At 42.9% G+C, this 16,516-nt stretch overlaps 1 protein-coding gene across 1 annotated transcript in view; it reads left to right on the forward strand.

The window, feature by feature from the left end:
• Positions 1 to 16,516, forward strand: part of SORCS3 (sortilin related VPS10 domain containing receptor 3) — a gene marked incomplete at both ends in the record, with an annotated part of 579,237 nt that overhangs the window by 533,005 nt on the left and 29,716 nt on the right. The window contains 3 exons of the mRNA XM_082673649.1: positions 640 to 773; positions 11,459 to 11,572; positions 14,783 to 14,954. Coding sequence (XP_082529775.1) covers positions 640 to 773; positions 11,459 to 11,572; positions 14,783 to 14,954 — 420 coding nt within the window. The remainder of the gene's footprint in view (positions 1 to 639; positions 774 to 11,458; positions 11,573 to 14,782; positions 14,955 to 16,516) is intronic.

The raw sequence follows: 16,516 nt of genomic DNA on the forward strand, positions 1-16,516 counted from the left end.
ACCAGCCTGAAGTCAGTACCCAGGAGCGTTGTGGACAGGACCGCAGAGAAGGGGTGAGAGGTGGAGGTGAGGGGCTCTAGCAAGGCAGATATTAGTGCTATGCAACATAGGCAGACTTCTTTTTTCTTCACAACTATTGGGTCCTTATAATTTGTACCAACAAATTATTATCCTCCTCTTTGTGCCCTTGACTAGGAATAAGGACTTGGTCACAGTGGTTTATCATAGAGAGGGAACTTATTGGGTCCACTTCAATTTTACTCTGAAGATGATGTGAAAAATACGCCAGAAGTGGGTTCTTTTCTGCTGGAATTTCTGCTGACGCCATTCGGGCAATTGCCGGGTGGTCTGTGAGGATGACCTGGAGTGTTTGCATTCTCTGTGGAGGTGGAGAAGAAACAAGACGAAGTAGCCATCACTGGCTAGGTTGGGTGGAGGGGCAGTGATAGGCCAGCCTCCCATAGTGTTCCTCTTGCGGGGTAGAAAAAGACCAGCCTTTTAATCTTGGAAACTCCTGAATGGTTCCTGGGAGGGAGGTTTCTGCATAGAGTGATGAAAAGAGAATGAAGAGGCTAACGCTGGTTTATTTCACCATCTCTGTGTTTTTCTGCCTCTCTCACTATGGACTTCCTTCCTAAGGGGGAGCCTTGCATCATGGGAGAAAGGAAAATATTCAAGAAACGCAAGCCAGGAGCTCAGTGTGCCCTGGGCCAAGACTCCTCAGGGACGGTGGTCTCAGAACCCTGTGTCTGTGCCGACTGGGACTTTGAATGGTGAGTCCCTGGGCATCTCATTGCCAATTCCAGCTGGACATTTACTGGTTGGGGTGATGAGGGTGAAGATGAAGCTGGGGAGGAAGGCATGCCTAAGAGATAGGTGTGTCTGCTGGCCTATGGGCCTGGCTGCCCCAGTTCCTGGCCAGATGGGATGTCTGCATCCCTGGAAGGAGGACAGGAGGAGGCGATTTCACAGGGAAGATCACTGTTCTATCAGAGAAGCATGTCCAAGGGGACTTCTTCCCATCTTCAGTTAGCATCTGTCCTGGAAAGTCCCACAGAGGTGGGGCTGGGCACAGAGAGCTCAGAGAGCTGCCACCTTGGGCAGTTACCTCCAGAAACGTTAGCTAGAATTGTACTCTTCCAAATGAGCTCTCTTATCATCATTTCTTTTTTTCTCCCTCTAATGACAACCACAAAGAATGACTTTGACTCTCACCTATTAGCTAATGACTCACAAATTTCCAAATATTTACCTCCATCTCTGGCCTGTCTCTCCTCTTGGATGGGGACATTTGTGTCCGTCTATTTACTCAGCATCCATCTTCCCTTGAATTGCTAATAGGGATTTCAAACTTGGTGTGGCCAAGCAGAATTCCTCCTGAACACCCTCTAGTGGAAGCAGTTTTTCAACTTTTCTTAAGCCACCACCCCCCATCCCGGACCAGTTTTTCCAAATTCAATAAAACACACTGATATCCACTCAGTTGCTTAAGTCAAAATCCCAGGAGAGCTTGATTTTTCCCTTTACCCTCAGGTCCAGGCCATCCACAAGTCCTTGAAAGTCCCTATTTCCAAAACACATTCTAACTCAAAGCACCTCTACCCATGACCACTGCAATCTGGATCACTCCAACAGTTTACTAACTCACTCTCTGCTTCCACTCTGGTCACCCTGAAATCTATCCAAAATTATATTTTAAAAACCCAAGTCAGATCTTATCACTCCTATACCTGAAGCGCTCCAATGGCTTCCCCTCTTCCTTAAAATATAATCTAATCTTCTTTCTTTGCTCCACTGTAGATGACTGACCCATTGCCATTGTTCCTTAACTTCTTACTGTTCTCCCCTCATTCACCATTTTGCAGCCACACTACTATCTCCTACGCTTTGATTAACCCAGACTCATTCCTAGCAAAGGAAACAGCAGGTACAAGGATTTCTTCCGCATCTCAGCATGGCTGGCAATTTGGGTCACTCACGCCTCAGCAAAAATAGCAGCTCCTCAGAAATGCCTTCTGAGACCATCTAATCTCACCTACACCCTGGCACTCTCTGGCACATCAGCCTGTTTAATTGTCATTCTTAGTATTAATCACAAATAGAGAGATTGTGTTTTTTGATTTCTTTATTATTGCCCATCTTTCCCCAGTAGAATGGAAGTGTGTGAGTGCAGGAATTTTAGACATTCCTTATTGTTGCATCCTCCATGCCTAGCCCAAAGTAAGCATTAAACTGTCATACGATGTTTCTGAATGTTGTTTCTTTTTTTTTTTTTTTTTTTTTTTTTTTGCGGTACGTGGGCCTCTCACTGCTGTGGTCTCTCCCGTTGCGGAGCACAGGCTCTGGACGCGCAGGCTCAGTGGCCATGGCTCACAGGCCTAGCCACTCCGTGGCATGTGGGATCTTCCTGGACCGGGGCACAAACCCGTGTCCCCTGCATCAGCAGGCAGACTCTCAACCACTGCGCCACCAGGGAAGCCCTGAATGTTGTTTCTTTTAGGAGAGTCAAAAACCTTCCCAAACCTGGGAATGGGTGATCCCATCGGTGATCGCAGAGTCATCCCAGGCTGATTCCAGTTGGATGAATTCTTCCTCTGTGTCACAGTCAAAAACTGAAGTTCATTTGAGATATTTTCATCACCCATTCCAGGTTAAAAGACAAAGCTAAGGGCTCAGGTGTCAGCCTATAGACAATGGAAGGGGCAGGACAATGACAGAGCTGCATTAGGGCTTATCTGGTGTCTAATAACAGAAATAAGTCCAAATGGGTACAGAACAGCTGCCCTGCCCAGAAGCCTCACCCCCTCCGTCCTCATTTCATCCAGCCTGTTTCTTGATTTGTTCTGTTAGCCATCTTCCATTTCCCACTTCCTACTAGGACTGTAACTGGTAACAGCAAGCCCGCTTGTTTACCATGACTGCCCCTTACCTGCTCTTCATCCCTGAACTCATGCTTTGAAAAGCTGGACTTTAGCAAGAATCGTCCAAATGGGATGTGCTAAATGGAATTGAATTTAAATGACAGGGTCATATCTGTAGCATGTTTGACCCTTTGGAAACAAAGGATATTTTCACAATTGGGAAGAATAATATTTAATTATTAACCGCAATCCAGAAAAATAGTCATAGCAGTGATACAGTAGGCCACTCAGAATTATGGTACATGACATATTGATGTCAAGCCGAATGTGCAGAATCTGAATATCAGGCTTCCTCGTGTCCTTCTGCAGACTGACTCCATAGAGGTGCATCGTCTTTGCATATGTCGTGCTACATTTTCTCCTGTGTCTCTCTGAACTGTACTAGACCCTCACCCATTGTCGGGAAGCCTTACAATTGAGAAAGAGTAGGAATCATAATGTAAATATTTTTTTCTTCAGCACTTAAATTAACATTTACTAGTCTGGGAAAAAAAACCCAGCTCTGATATTCAGTTTTTGACCTTGGGAAATTTACTTAATCTCTATGACTTCACCTCCTAGGCTATTAAATACAAATATATAACATGTATCTCATTGGGTCCTAGGGAGGAATAAATGAATTCACATACATCGTTAATGTGAATAAGGAATTTATCCTAATGGTATACACGGCTTTTGATGCTGCGGTTGTTGTTAATCTTGAGCCCCAGGGTTAAGTGGTCCCCATGGTATTGTTAGCAAGTAAATCAGAGCTTATACATCCAGATAAGCACTGTCTTCAAAGTTGAACCTTTGGGTATTATCCATTTATTTCAATGGCGATGGCTTTGCTTAAACTATTTCTGAACCTCTTTGGAAAACTGCTGTCAGAATGCATCTATAAGTAAAGAAGTGGAGGGAGAAGCCCTTGCAAAGTATTCTATGGTTCTCACACTTGCATTGGTAGAGGTGCCACCTGGACCCAACACCCTGTAATGTCAGTATCATTACTATGACATTTTAGTGAGAAGAAAATTAGCATCTGGAATGTAAGTTACTTGACCGAAATCACATTAGCAGTGAGAGAAAGAGGTGAGGATGAAATGTAAGTCTAGCTAAATTCCACATTCTCTTCTCTATATCATGCCATTTCTCAAGAAATCAAACAAATCTTTGTTATTTTAGATACACTTTATTTTTCAGAAGAAATAGGGTCCCCAAGTTTGCTTATTCTAAAATGATCTCATCCTCAAATGATCTAAGTTAACTGCTGGTGATGAGGTTTAATATAGAATGTTCCATTAACTCTAAACCAATGCCAAATAAAGTAGTTTTGGCCATTGGTACTGGGAATGTCATAGGTGTATGGTGTACAAGAGGACTTTATAGAATTTTGAGGGGAGATATATAAGACAATATAGCCAATCATACCTCAAATTAAAAAGAAGATAGAACCACTTGTGTCTGAGTTAGGACTAACAAACACACAGGACTTGAAGCTGGGTTAGTAGTCATAATCTGAGAACAAAGGCAAAAAAATCGTGTGACCTAAAAGTATTTTTGCACTACTTCTGAGTATGGCAGAGAGAGTTTGATTCTGAAATTCCTGAGATTTTTTGTTGTTGTTATGGTGGTTTTCATGGACAATGGGACTGAGTGTTTAAAATTTTTTTCTTTGTTTTATTTTTAAGTCAACTTCAATAAGCATAGGTATCAGTTAAAAATACAGTTTTTCCCTCAAATATAGTTTGTCTGTTTGTTTGTCTTTAATGCTCATGCTGAAAAATCCGTGTATGGCAACAGTTTCATAGCCCTGTCTCCTTCTCGATGTTCCTTCCTATCAGGAAGTGTTAGCTAAGGAATCTGAAGACCCCAGCTTGGTTAGTATAAGCGATAACCATTCATATTCCACCTAGTTGTTTCCCTAAGCCAAATCAGGTCATGTGCATTGGATTGGTCCAGGCAACTTTTAAGTCTCAGAGACAGCAGGGAGTAGAGACTGGGGAGGATGGATTAAATGCATTGATTCTGGTGGAAAAGTTAAGGAGTGCAGCCTGGGTTCACAGAGGAATTTTCTGCCCGTATCGTTCTGCTTAAGAAGGAAGGCTTTATAGATTCTCAGATGCCTTTACTTGTAGAGCACCATTGAATTTCGCAATTTTCACTCTTCCATCCAGAGCGGGTGTCAGTAACAAGTATGAATTTTACATAAATATTGGTGTTTCTACTTAACGGCCTCATAAATCCCCCAGCCTTATGTTTACTGTACAGAACCTCTCTGTAGCAACCTCCATCATGGCACTGGTGAGGGGCTAGGAGCAAATCCTCCGTGAGAAGTAAGTTTGTCAGAAACTACTGAGTAGTCAGAAAAGGGAGCTGCTCTAAAGTCCTATGAGGGCTCCTAGGAAGTACTTGCCCCCTGGGAGGTCCAAATGCATTTGTTCAGTGAGAAACCAAGTTGGACCAGAGATTATGCCAAATTGTTCTCTTTCCTACTCCTTCATCCAACCACTCACACAGCAATAATTTTGCTGAGCACTTACTAGGTGCCAGGTGTTTTAGATGGATTAACTTAATCTTCCCAACCAGCTCTTGGAAGGAGAGTCTGTTATCATAGGCATTTTATAAATGAAGAAATCGAGACAAGAGAGGTTAAGTGTAACTCATTCAAAATAATAATATGCTACTGCAGAGGCTCAAGTCTCAGTATGTCTTTTTTTTTTTTTTTTGCCCACACCTCGCAGCTTGTAGGATCTTAGTTCCCCAACCAGGGATTGAACTCAGGCCCGTGGCAGTGAAAGCGTGGAGTCCTAACTACTGGACCACCAGGGAATTCCCAAAGTGTCAGTATGTCTTAGTGTTTGCCCTCCATGTCCAGTATGGCTCCAGACCCACAGAGCGAGTTTATCAAGTGGCAGTGTAGAACGACGAGGGGAAGAGATTTGGGGTGCCGTAGTACATAAATTCAGGTACGTCTGAAATCTAGTCAACCTTTAGTATTCTGCATGTAGGGCTCAATCAAGCATATTTTTTCTATAGACTAGGCATTGTAGAAAAATTGAAGATGTATTAGCCAGAGGTATTGGATGCAAAGGAGGGATGACAGGAAATAATAGAGTATAATTGGGTGCTGAATTTCATATCCAGACCCATGCTGTACAGTATAGTAGCCACAAGCCACACGTGGTTATTTGCATTAAAGTTAAATACAATGAGCCCATCGACAGACGAATGGATAAAGAAGACGTGGTACATATACACAATGGAATATTCCTCAGCCATAAAAAGGAACGAAATTGGGTCATTTGCAGAGACATGGATGCATCTAGAGACTGTCATACAGAGTGAAGCAAGTCAGAAAGAGAAAAACAAATATCGTATGTTAGCGTATATATGTGGAACCTAGAAAAATGGTACAGATGAACCGGTTTGCAGGGCAGAAATTGAGACACAGATGTAGAGAACAAACGTACGGACACCAAGGAGGGAAAGCGGTGGGGGGATGGGGGTGGGGGAGTGATGAATTGGGCGATTGGGATTGACATGTATACACTGATGTGTATAAAATGGATGACTCATAAGGACCTGCTGTATAAAAAATAAAATAAAATAATTCAAAAATTAAAAAAAAATTAAATACAATGAAACATTCATTTCTTCAGTTCCACTAGCCACGTTTTGGGTGCTCAAAAATCACATGTGGCAAGTGGCTACCATATTGGATAGCATAGATGTAAAACATTTCCATTATCACAGAAAGTTCTGTGGGACAGCAGTCGTCCTACCTGCAAGTGCTAGGAATGGTCAGAGCAAAGAGATCACTGAGGACTGGAGTAATGATGGAAGGCTTCCTGCAGGAAGTGGTGATGGGGCTGTATAGACTTGCTGCTGAATAAGTATGAGGAAAATGGGCAGCACATCCAAGAAAGCAGATATGTGAAGGTTGTTGATGAATAGAGGGGTATGGCCAGATGGGTAGCATGGGGTTAGATTAGGAGAGACACTTGAGTGATGATTGTTTGATTTTTCAAACAGTTTCTGAAATGGTTTGGATATAATTATCTTTGGATATAATTATCTTTCTATCTCTATAGCTCCATTTAGGCTGGGCCTTAGCAAATAATGATGACGTTAATTATTAGTCCGTTGTTTTTGTTGTGGTTTTTGTTGTGATTGCTTTTCTTTTCTGAGTGTTCATGCTGTGGCTGCCAAAAACCTCTGTCTGATCCTAAACCCAGCGTGCTCTGCTGTCTCCTAAAATGAGACAGAGACACCTGTGGAACACTCATCCTAGAGCCTCAGCTCCCAAATGGAGAAATGGAGGAACTGGGGGTCAATGAGGCTATGATGGGGTAGTGCATAGTCTGAGAGTAGGATACCCCCTACCACTGGGCCAGCAGAGACCATGACTTCTTGGATGACTCCAAGAGGCTCAGAATGACATTAGGCCTTCCCTGCTGATTAAATGGGTGTTTCATGGGCTTGTACTAATGCTGAACCAGCGATCAGGAGTCTCAATTATCACCTTTGGTTAACATCATCAGGTGTGTACAATCTTTAACAAGTCTCTTCTCCTCTTTTTCTTCTCCTTCTCAATCTGTCAACTGAGGGGATTGAACCCAAGGAATACAGGTGTCCCTTCCTATTCTGACATGCAGAAGCTTTTTGATTTCTGAACCTTTTCTTGTCTATTCCTTCTTTGGATTGTCTGAGGCTTCTCCCTGGATGGGACTTGGAGGACACATAGGTCCCTATGTGTCCTAAATGGATAAGTTTTCCCATAAGCTTTTAGAAGTTCTAAACCCTTTTATAGTCAAGAAAACCACAGAGGTGGCTTATTTCTTAAAGGAAACTATCTGTGTGTTTGCAGAAGCTGTGGGAGCTTACTTCCCAGAGGCAAATCAAACTTTCTGGTACATTCTCTCCAAATGTCACAATTCAACAGAAAACCACCTTTCCTCAAGAAGCTGGAGCGACAGCTGGGACTGCTTATTTTCTGACATTGTAAAAACTCCAGAGCTGGGAGGGAGCTTGGGCAGGATGAGAGATTTTAATATACATTTAGCAGAAGTTAATGAAGAAGTTCACAGCTTGGGGGCGGCCAGTGATGTTTCCATTAATGTTATTAAATATTAATGAGGTGCTTTTTCTCTTTGGGGCAAAGCAGCATGGCTGATGCACCTTTTTTTTTTTGGTACGCGGACCTCTCACTGTTGTGGCCTCTCCCGTTGCGGAGCACAGGCGCCGGACACGCAGGCTCAGCGGCCATGGCTCACAGGCCCAGCCGCTCCGCGGCATGTGGGATCTTCCCGGACCGGGGCACGAACCCGTGTCCCCTGCATCGGCAGGCGGACTCTCAACCACTGCGCCACCAGTGAAGCCCCTGATGCACCTTTTTAAATTACTACATCACTAACAGGTAGCAGAGCTGAACAGAACTGCTAAAGATGTTTACATTTAGCAAGGAGAAATAAGACATTTCTCTCCTTCCCAGAGCTGCTTAGGAGAACACCCTTCCTTCAGAGATTACTAATATTTCTTAGGATTCACAGGACATTCAGTAGATTTACCTCATAAAGGAAGCAGGGAATTTTCTAGAAGTAGTGCAGACACACCACAGTCCAAAACTTTCTGCAGATAAACAATGCTCAGAAATCAGATATTCAGTGCTGTACTGGAAAATGTTTAACCACCGGCTCTCTGGAAACAAAGAAACAAATAAATAAGCCCTGATTAGTAGTGTTTGCTGATTGCTATAAATATTCCCACCATATCTGATTTCAGGTTACCAACATGGCATCGCTGAATGCAGAATTAGGAAGCACAACATGTATCTATTTACTGTATAGAAACATAGACATAAATGACTTCAAGAGCATAAATAATAAAATGATATACAATGACATTTTGTATATAATATTTATTGCATATAATAATGCAGCAAAATAATGAGGAATTTTTGTGTTTTTGGTATTTATTATCCTTTGAATATAATTTATTTAATTGAAATTTTGTATAACTTAATTTTTGATAATAGTTGTGTTTAACAACCATTAACTAACTTGCAAAATTCCTGGAATTTTAAGTTGGCTCTCATGGGCAGTTACCAGCTGGCACAACATTGAGTCCATATGAACTCTCAGGCTGGAAGATCTCCAATCATTGATCAGGGGAGGCATGGCAAAAGATTACCTTGACAGACATGTCCCTTTCTCCTTTTCTTCCAGTTTCATTTAAACTCGCCGTATCAAAGCTGGTCTTGACCTTCACCTTTCCGTGTAGCGATTTGCAATGACTCAAGCTCACAGTCACTCCACTGGCATCTGTTGAGCACCTGGGATTCTCTCTGTGGTCCACACTGGGAAGTCAACCATGGGCTCACAGTCTCCCTGCAGAAATAGACCAGATGCCATGGGATAATCTGTGCAATCATTTAAAAATGTAATTAGAGTGTCATTCACCCAGTAAATATTTATTCAACACCTTCAGTGTCCTAGTCTAGACTCTTATATTGCCGAACAAAACCAACAGAAGGGTTTGCTCTTTTGTAGCCTGATGTTTCTAAAATGCTAGGACCACAAAGGTTTGGTCCAGGGAAGCAAGAATGGCTTCATCAGACCTAGATTTTGAAGAAGGATACATAGGAAACCACCTGAAACAGAAAAAGGTAGAATGCTTCAAAAGCCCTGGGCAGGACTTCCCTGGTGGTGCAGTGGTTAAGAATCCACCTGCCAATGCAGGGGACACGGGTTTGAGCCCTGGACCGGGAAGATCCCACATGCCGTGGAGCAACTGAGCCTGTGCACCACAGCTACTGAGCCTGTGCTCTAGAGCCCGCGAGCCACAACTACTGAGCCCGTGTGCCACAACTACTGAGCCCGCGTGCCACAACTACTGAAGCCCGCGTGCCTAAAACCCGTGCTCCACAACAAGAGAAGCCACCGCAATGAGAAGCCTGCACACCGCAGCGAAGTGTAGCGCCCGCTCGCCACTAGAGAAAGCCCACACAGCAACGAAGACCCAGTGCAGCCAAAATAAATAAATTTATATTTAAAAACACACACACACACAAAAGCCCCGGGCATCACACAGACAAAGACAAAGAGGGTTAAATGTTGGCCTGAGTTTGGTTTGGAGGAAGGTGGTGACAAGGTAGGGTGGGGTCAAACCGAGAAGATAATTTATATAATCTCATCAGTCAATTGGTACTTCTTAACTGTACTGCTTCACCCAGTATCACACTGTGTTCTGCTTGATTACTCTGTTCTTTTGTTGGATTTGAGGCCTGTTGTCTTCCTCTCTCCAAAAGACTGAAAACCCCTTGAGAATAAGGATTATGGCCTTCACAGGACAAGGCACATACTGAGTAATAAATGTGGAATTAAACTTTTCTTTCTGTCTCCCTTTCATTGCTATCCTAGTTACCCACATAGACAATTTGCATCTATTTTCATTGGACTTTAATTAAATCTTGGCTCAAAGAATAGGAGAGCAGAAAACGAAAGGAGGGGTGGGTCTGGAGAGAGCGATTTTCCTGTTGCTTTATGTTTTATTAACACTTAGTGGATCAGTATTCAAATGTCCAGATTGTTCTGCCCTGTCTGTGGGTTTCAGGACATCTTTGGGTGCTTGACTTGGAGGCATGACTCCTCCCCCAAATTTAAGCCACCTTCAATGACCTGGGGTTGGTTACAAGAGTTACAAAATGCCTACTTTGTTGCTCTTTTTCTACCCTGGAATTTATGTTTCTGGGAGCTTTATAAAAGTCCAAGAAGTAAGGCAACACCATTTACATTTCAGATGGGAGAGCGCCTCTCCTACAATGGTCGATGACTTCCTCATTCTGGAATGTGGAGGAAAGGAGCAGAAAATCATACCAGACTTTGGTTCTTCATTTTACTATGGCTAGGCTTTTACAAAAACATGGAGAAGAGCTACAGTATAGTTTTTGTGGGGTTTTGTGTGTGTGTGTGTGTGTGTGTGTGTGTGTGTTGTTTTTTCCTAAAGGAAACAAGGGACCTGTGTTATAAATAGTTGGGAAAAGTTTGAACGACTGTGTATATGTGAATGCAAAGGTGTATATTTGTTTGAGAGAGAATTTCAGAAAAAATGAAAATAAGATCAATGAATTCCATTTTGGAATAAAATGTGGAATCTGAACACAGAAATAAATCTTGACCGTTAAAGTCATCTTCTTGGTTGTCATCTTCTTATTTCAGGAAATCCACTGTGATCCAAAATATCCTTTTAAGCTTACAGCATCCCGCACACCCACCCCAAGCCAGCGTACCTGCCACATCATGTACATCCATACTTGTTTAAGCCTGGACCCTCCATCTGATAATCTATTATGTCTTCTATACACTGAACTCCGAATGACTTTGGGATTATTTCCAAATGAAATCTATTTTCAAAGTGTGAATATTTGTCCCGACTGGGAACATTTAAAGAATGTGTTGCAGCTTTGGGGATGGTTAAAGGGATGTGTTCGTGTGTGCCTGTGGGTGTTTTCACATTTGTGCATCTACACCAGTATGCAATATTTATTTTCTCGACAGTGACTATGGCTATGAGAGACATGGAGAAAGCCAGTGTGTCCCAGCTTTCTGGTACAATCCAGCATCCCCGTCAAAGGACTGCAGCCTTGGTCAAAGCTACCTTAACAGCACTGGGTAAGTAAGATACCTGAAGGAGCTCCAATCACTGTTTCCCTGTTTCCCTAAGTTGGGATCAAAGGAGGATTCCTACTGAAGCAAGGTGGAGTGTAGATAGAGTTTGTTTGTAACAGGTGGCTTCTGAGGAAAGCTGAAGGGTTCTTTAGCTGAAGCTAGCTTTTTTGGAGCATCAAAAGAGATTTCTAGAGGGGTGGGATAGGGAGGGTGGGAGGGAGACGCAAGAGGGAGGACATATGGGGATATATGTACACATATAGCTGATTCACTTTGTTATACAGCAGAAGCTAACACACTATTGTAAAGCAATTATACTCCAATAAAGGTGTTAAAAAAAAAGAGAGATTTCTGATTACCCAGATTTCAGTACCTTTTGCTATTTGCCTCTGAAATACCATAGCTATTATTTGATCAGCCTTCTCTTTTGGAAGGCGGTGCCACCTTATTTTCCAGACCCCAATGGAAATAAATTAACACTAGTGGTGTGCAGATACTACAGTGCTTTCTAGTGATAGATGAACTGAAGCTCTCGTAGACCGATGACGAAAATTTAGAATGAAAAGTCAAAAGTCCCATCCTAGGAACTCCTGGATTAAGAAGATCAAGGCACACTCTCTGTACTTGTCAAGTTATGTATGTTTCTCTCTTTGTTCACTTATTACTTACTCACTCAGATGCTTGAAAAAATTTTCCTTGGAGATCTGTTGTCTTCCCCTTTCCTTTGCCACTCCTATGACCTAGAACAGATTTGGAAAGTGGATTGGTGGTCTGAGACAGTGCTTTTTAAAATTTAATGTGCTGTGAATCACCTGGGGATCTTGTTAAAGTATAGCTTCTGATTTAGGAGATCTAGAGTGGCATTGAGATTCTTCATTTCGACAAGCTCCCATGCGATGTCAGCATTGCTGGTCCTAGCACTAAGCTTTGAGTAGCAAGGGACTAAAGTGTTCTGGAATTCAGTCTCAGCTCTTCCAATGGATCTTCTAACATCTCACACAAGTTACTCACCAGCTCAGTGCTTTTACCTTACTTGGTTGTAAAATGGTGGTAGGAGTACTGTCTACCCAACTGATGTCTACAGAGGAAGAAAAAACATGATGGAAGAGGTGTATTGAGTGGTCTGAGATACTGTGAGAAACACACATTTTTTAGCCAAAAATTTGGTTCTTAGGGAGCTGTTCCTGGGATCTGAGCTGAGGTTTGAGCACTGCTGATGTCATTTTATTGTATGTGAATGGTCTTAGGGATTTAAGCCACTCAAACTACAGATCCAGCAGCATGAAACTTAAAGACATGTGGTGTCAGAGACTAAAGTGCTAGGAAGTTTGAGGGAGAGGAACACAATGGGCACAGAAGATGAGCTACACCACCAAATTCCCAGACAGAACATACCTGGACATAAGCTGGAAGATAATTGCATTAGGGCTTCTCATATGATCCTGTGACATGTGTAGGTAGACCCAAGTTTAAGCAAGTTAGGTGTACCAAAACCCCAAGTAGCCACCAAATAAATCAAGAAGATGAAAGGGAAAAACTATTCATTTTTTTCAAAAGATTCACAACAAGTGCATCTCCACGTTGCTTAAATGTTGGCTTCTAGTACAAATTGTCAACCAGCTGGCCAGTTGAGGCTGAAGAGTTGGGTGATATCAAGTGTGCATTAGGACATGATACCCACCAAAATATCTATCATAGGTAAAACTCAGTATCTTCTAAATGACTGAAGCTCAGCAAGAAAGTATAGGTTAGAAAAGTTTGATTATATAGACCAGTGCTGACCAAAAGAACTATAATACGAGCCACACGTGTAATTTAACATTTTAAAATAGCCACGCTGAAAACGTTTTTTTAAAAAAGTGAACTTAATTTTGATAATATATTTTATTTAGCTCAGTATGTCCAAAATATTATCATTTCAACACACACCACTAACCAAGTTCTCAGTAACCACAGGTGGAAAGTGGCTAGCTTATTGGACAGAGGAGCTCTAGAACCATTATGAATTCAGTTGACAATTAAAAATAATATATTGATATATCTATAAGAGGATATATTATAATTGCTTCTGAGGCAATAACTACATATAACATTTGCTTGACACCCTCCTGAGATCTCTGGATGGAGATGTGGGGCTGGTAATTCAGCAGTACGTGAGGGGCAGGGAGAGAGGAAATATCAGGAATAGTGCAAGACTGGTATCACTTATCAGGAATTTGCTTTCACCTGCTCTCAAGGCCACCAGAAAAAGGCAACATGGATGGACTGGTTGATTACTCCTGACACACAGGGTGAAAGATGTGATGTGATGATGGCGATGATGGTGGTGGTGGTGTCGGTGTCTGTGGCGCATTTATTTTATGTGGTTTTACCAGAGTATTGATTTTATGCAGCCTTACAGACAGTGATGTGCCTGGAAATAAAGTCTGTCGTGCAGGTCAGGGCTGTGGGCAAGCTCTCGGTTTCACGTGCTGGGGTCAGTGGTCAAGCGAGATGTCATGTCATCACTGTGCGCAAAGATGCCTTTAACCTAGAAGGTCACAGTGTTCACGGGGAGGTTTTCCCATGCAAGCTTCTTCTTTGAGACAGTTTTACCACAGCGGGATCAAATAGGAGTTTCAAACTTGTGCTTCTAGTCTGGCATTGGTGATGAGTGAGAAATGAAATATTAACAAGGAGAGAAAATGTGCTGTAAAAGAGCCCAGTGGCTCCACAGTAAGGGCTATTAGGTATTAGGGGATGGGATGATGTCCTGGGGGTAGAGGGAAGACCAGAAGAGGCTTCCTGAGTAGTCATAGTTAGAAGGCTGATCTTCTAGCTGCTTTCTGGCCTCAGGGAGGTAGGCACAAGTCTCTCCATCACAGAGAGAAGCACCTGCTTTCCTAGTCCAGTGGGTCTGTATCCTCCTGTATCATGTGTGAGTCAGACATTGATTTTTCTTGCCTGGTTTAGACACTGATGCGATCTGCGTTTCACCAGTAGGATCGATAATAATGTTTAAGGAGCTGCTCTTTCTGAGATGGAGGGATAGCAGTTTCTCAGCGTTTGCTTAGCATCCTAAATGGCTGTTGTCTTTGGGACTCAGCCTTTAGATGCAGCTGTGCGGAATCTCTGTCTCGCTCTTGTTCTCCTGCACGCTCTGCCGTATGTGCGCATGCGAGGGTGCACACACTGGCACAAACCCCACCACTGACGATGGTCAATACCTCTCAGGTACCGGCGGATCGTGTCCAACAACTGCACAGACGGACTGAGGGAGAAGTACACCGCCAAGGCCCAGATATGCCCCGGAAAAGCCCCTCACGGCCTCCACGTGGTGACGACCGATGGGCGCCTGGTGGCAGAGCAGGGGCACAATGCGACCTTCATCATCCTCATGGAGGAGGTAGGGGAGACCCTCTTGCGTCTGTGAGGTCAGAACTCACAGGCAGGTCATTGCCCACTTCCAGATGGGAAGAGAAGATCACGTTTTCCCACCAGTCCTTGTAACAAAGTCAATGGTGAGGTCTTGGGATATTTAGGGACCCTGTCCCCTTCATTCCACAATACAGAAGTGGGGCACCCTTGTCTCTGGGCAGGTGCAAATTTGAATATATTCTTTGAGGTATCCCTTTAGGGTCTGCATCTTTGGAGGAATGTTTATTATCATTAGATTGTATACTGTAAACTTTGCCGGAAGAAGGAAATTCACATTTTTTCCTTTTTTTTTTTTTTAAACCCTTAATCCCACAGATTAGAAAAGCCCACAAGGCTTTCAAAGGGTCTTGAAAGTATGAGTGTGAGGGTGGGGGGAAGTGATTCTAACCCTTTAAACTTAATTTTATAAAGAATGTCATATGAGCTGATTTTCCATCAGCTACCTGCTCCATTAGTTCACTTTTTAGGTCTTCTGCAATCTCGGCAGTAAAATCAGACTGCGTTCGTTCATTCCAGGGTAGAAATAGCTCTGCTCTATGCTTCTTGCTTCCTGTATGAGTTGTTTCATCTGTTTCCAAACCAGGGAATTTTTCAGGCACTCCTTTCTGAGGTGCTGGGGCAAGAAAGCTTGCCTGATTTACAAAGCCATCTAAATTTAAATGCAAATTACTGTGTGCTCTTGAGAGTTTGGAAGGAGACCAGAGCAGGCCAGGAGTTTTTCCCCTAACTCTGAATACTTTAGAGACCTTTAAAGTCTGGCCCACACTGGACAGGACGGTGAGGGTTCCTTATCCCGGGCTGACAGATTCTTTAGGCTTCATCCACACTGGGTGCTTAAATTAAAGAAATTTAATATTCAGAGGAGGTCATTATCACGTTCCCACTGGGGAGTTTCCAGGACCAGCTCTATAAAAAACTTCTCTTGAATAGATGTGAAGAGCCATGATCTTATCCATTTGAATTGCCTTCAGTTCATTTCCCTTTAATTTATATTCATAAACTCAAGGGTAGTTGACATCGTGTGAGGGGCAAGGTAGCGCCTATTAATATTTTGATACCAACCAACTCACCTCTGGGTTGCCACGGGGGAAGAGACAGAATGCACAGAATGTGATGAGTGCACGTTCACTGGGCAGATAATTCTAAAATGACGTATTTCTCTTTTTATTCCATCAACCAGCTTTGTCAATAAGTAGAGAGACCCAACTCTTCTTTTTCATCCAGGATCCTTATCTTATGGTCAGGTTCAATTTAATTTATCCAGAGTGTTGGCCCAATACAGGGGGGAGAAGGACAAGAAAGGATGGGGTTCAATATCAGCCCTTAATAAGCTAAGGATCAACTTGGGATGGTAAGATGCGTGCAACTGAACCACTGACATCACCTCCACATGCAGCACCCGGGGGCTCTTAGCGTCTCAAGAGGCAGGAATATCTGTGAGCTGAGATGGTCGAAAAAGGCTTTAGGGAAGAGGGAGCTTAGGCAGGTTTAGGGAGACCCAAGGTCAACAGAGCACAGGTCTAGTTTCAG

Source organism: Grampus griseus (assembly GCF_964374135.1).
Source record: "Grampus griseus genome assembly, chromosome: 16".
Taxonomy (NCBI): Eukaryota; Metazoa; Chordata; class Mammalia; order Artiodactyla; family Delphinidae; genus Grampus; species Grampus griseus.